We start from the raw sequence: 2775 nt of genomic DNA on the forward strand, positions 1-2775 counted from the left end.
GAGAGAGAGAGCGAGGGGGGGATAGTGGGAAGACGATTGATGCTGCTCAGATAGCGATCTTCACGGAGACAGATTGCTGGGCAGTGACCGCGGGGATGCGAGCATGTGTGGCAGTGTGTGGTGATGATCTCTGGTCGTGGAGGGCGACACATGATCGGTCACACGGCGGGATGCTGGGGGCGTAGCATCAGCAGCTGCGCGATACTGGGTGATTGATAGCGGTCCCACGCAAGCCATGGTCCTCCTCACGCGAGCTATATCCTGGTTCCGTGTTGTGTAGGCGTGATGGAGCGGAAACGGATAGAGATATTGACAGGGGCGGTAAAGAAAGAAGGGCGAGAAAGGAGATAGCGGGAGGGAACGAGATGGGGGATGAGGGAGGGAGGATGGTAGAAAAGGATGGAGGGAGGGGGGGAGAAGAAGTGATGGGAGCATGCGGGAAAAAGAGAAGAAGAGGGAGGAGAGAGAGAGGAGGAGGAGCAAGAAGAAATAGAGAGAGAATGGGAAAAAGAGGAGAGGGATGGAGGGCATGCTAAGAAGGAGGGAGTATAGTAGTAACCATTTACAGTTCTACTCTATCTCATCTTCGCAGTAGAGTACCTCCATAAAGAGTACCTAAAAATGTACCTCCATCTTTATGCATACATACTTCGCAGCAGTGGTGGATTGTGGCTCCATCTATTGACAGCATTCCGTCTCATGTGTTAACATAAACGTGATGTTAACGATCTACCTGTTTTGTTATTCGCAGTGAGAAATGGCTACTCGTGTGTACCAATGGCACTGGCGGAAGGCCTGGATATCAGACTGAGCACAGCCATCAGGCAGATTAGATACGGTGCTAATGGTGAGTACATATACATGCTATAACGTGAGTATTCGTTGCAATGCTGCTGCTGCTAGTGCTGCTGGTGCTGCTGCTGCTGGTGCTGCTGCTGCTGGTGCTGCTGCACGCATAGTTCTGACGCAGCAGGCAGGCAGACCTGGCAGCGGGCGTGTATGTGTGTGTGTGGGGGGGGGGGAGATTGATATCACTCGGCTTTCTATTCACTAATTCCATCGCAAAACTTGTCAACATTTGAACACGAGACATGTGATAGAGGGGAAAAGGCAGAGGGGGTGGTGACAGATCCAATGGACAAAATTTGTTTTTCGAAATTTTGTGAATAAATACCTCAACATGTTCTGCTGAAACACCAGAGAATGTTTGTTTGTACATATTATATCATGAGAATATTAGAGTCTTAATTGAAGCAGTTCCACATTTTCCGAAGTCCAACACGCGAGTTGTGTAAACTTGTAGTTGTAGTGTGTAATGATGATGAGCTGTGTATGATGCAATCTTTATGTGAAGTATGTAGTAATCTCAAAATACTACGGGTATTTAGGTAAATAGGTAAATAATATATATACTATAACCTATATGTACCTAATAATATATATATTATATTTATATATATCTAGCTATATTTATATATCAAGAGCTAATATTACTCCTAAAGGCAATAATGGCGGGCATATTATAACTTACACTATAGCTATATAGCCGTTAAACGCAGCAGCAGCCATCGCTGGTTAGCTGTCGACGTATAGTTACATCTATTTTGAGAGCGTTTTAGAGTAGTTTTGATTATACGTTGTGCCCGCCCTGCTAATTAATGTAGTGCTTGTGGGGATCGGAACTGCCTGACCCTGCCGTTTACGTGGCAATGGGAAAATAGCGCTCTCCCGATCCCTAGAGATAATAGCTGTCTTCGGAATAGCGTGAGCATAACGGAACGCTGAGAAATGCGAAAGGAAGAGAGACAGATAGAGATCGAGGAAGAGGGAGACAGCGGCAGAGAGCGAGATGAGGAGAGAGAGGGGGGCAGAGAGACACAGAGAGAGAGAGAGAGAGAGAGAGAGAGAGAGAGAGAGAGGGGGGGAAGGGGAGACAGAGAGCGAGAAAGAGATGGATGGATGGAGGAGGGGGTGTTGTGAGCCCAACTACGCTAGCTGGTGCCAACCTCAGGTTACAGTGTGAAGCCTATACAGGCACGCTGAGCATATATTTTACACGTAACCCACACGTTACCATAGAGAAGTTTACGCGGCTGTGCGAGAGATGCTCGACTGTTGCTGTACGGGAGTTGGAGTGGGGCAGTACGCCGCGCGCTGTATGTCTGTGCCATTATCCCCGGGAATCGTGCACGCATCGAAACCGGATATCCTGCCCCCTCGCTACGCCTCGTGCCCGAAGTGGGTCGTGTGTTTTACAGGGAGGCGTCTGCAGCGAGGCGATAATACGCGTTTCTTCAGTTATCTGCGGATTTCTTGAGGCCGTACGTCGTAAGGTGCGAAGTTTGAAGACATCTTTATTTTATGTTTGCACGTTCAAATGACAATGGCATCGCAAAAATAAAATCTTGCGAAGGAGTGCGGGTCGTTGAAGGTCAGACGATGAAGTGTCCGCGTCCAGATATTATGAGAAGAGCAAGCAATACATTCAAGCATTTGAGCAAAAGCATTCCTTATATGACTCCTCGCTATCAACGCACCCAATGACGGAATATTTTAAGTGCGTGGAGACGTGAATGCGATGGGCGATGGGATAATGAAACCATATCATGTAAACTGTTATGGAACCATATCATATGTCGCGGAACCATATGCGACTATCGTATGATAGAATGTGCTGATCAATATCATAGCATTATACTACTATATTTCGACGTACGATGGTTATCGATAGTGTTGTTAGTGAACTTTCCATCAACGCCCCTCCCCCCCCCCTAC

The 2775-nt window shown here is 47.3% G+C and overlaps 1 protein-coding gene across 1 annotated transcript in view; it reads left to right on the plus strand.

The window, feature by feature from the left end:
- Nucleotides 1-2775, plus strand: part of LOC106807380 (lysine-specific histone demethylase 1A-like) — a gene marked incomplete at its 5' end in the record, with an annotated part of 37111 nt that overhangs the window by 24419 nt on the left and 9917 nt on the right. The window contains 2 exon segments of the mRNA XM_014809697.1: nt 752-847; nt 1201-1205. Of these exon segments, the coding sequence (XP_014665183.1) occupies nt 752-847; nt 1201-1205 (101 nt within the window).

The sequence above is a fragment of the Priapulus caudatus genome, unplaced genomic scaffold (genome assembly GCF_000485595.1).
Source record: "Priapulus caudatus unplaced genomic scaffold, Priapulus_caudatus-5.0.1 Scaffold211, whole genome shotgun sequence".
In the NCBI taxonomy this organism is placed as follows: domain Eukaryota; kingdom Metazoa; phylum Priapulida; class Priapulimorpha; order Priapulimorphida; family Priapulidae; genus Priapulus; species Priapulus caudatus.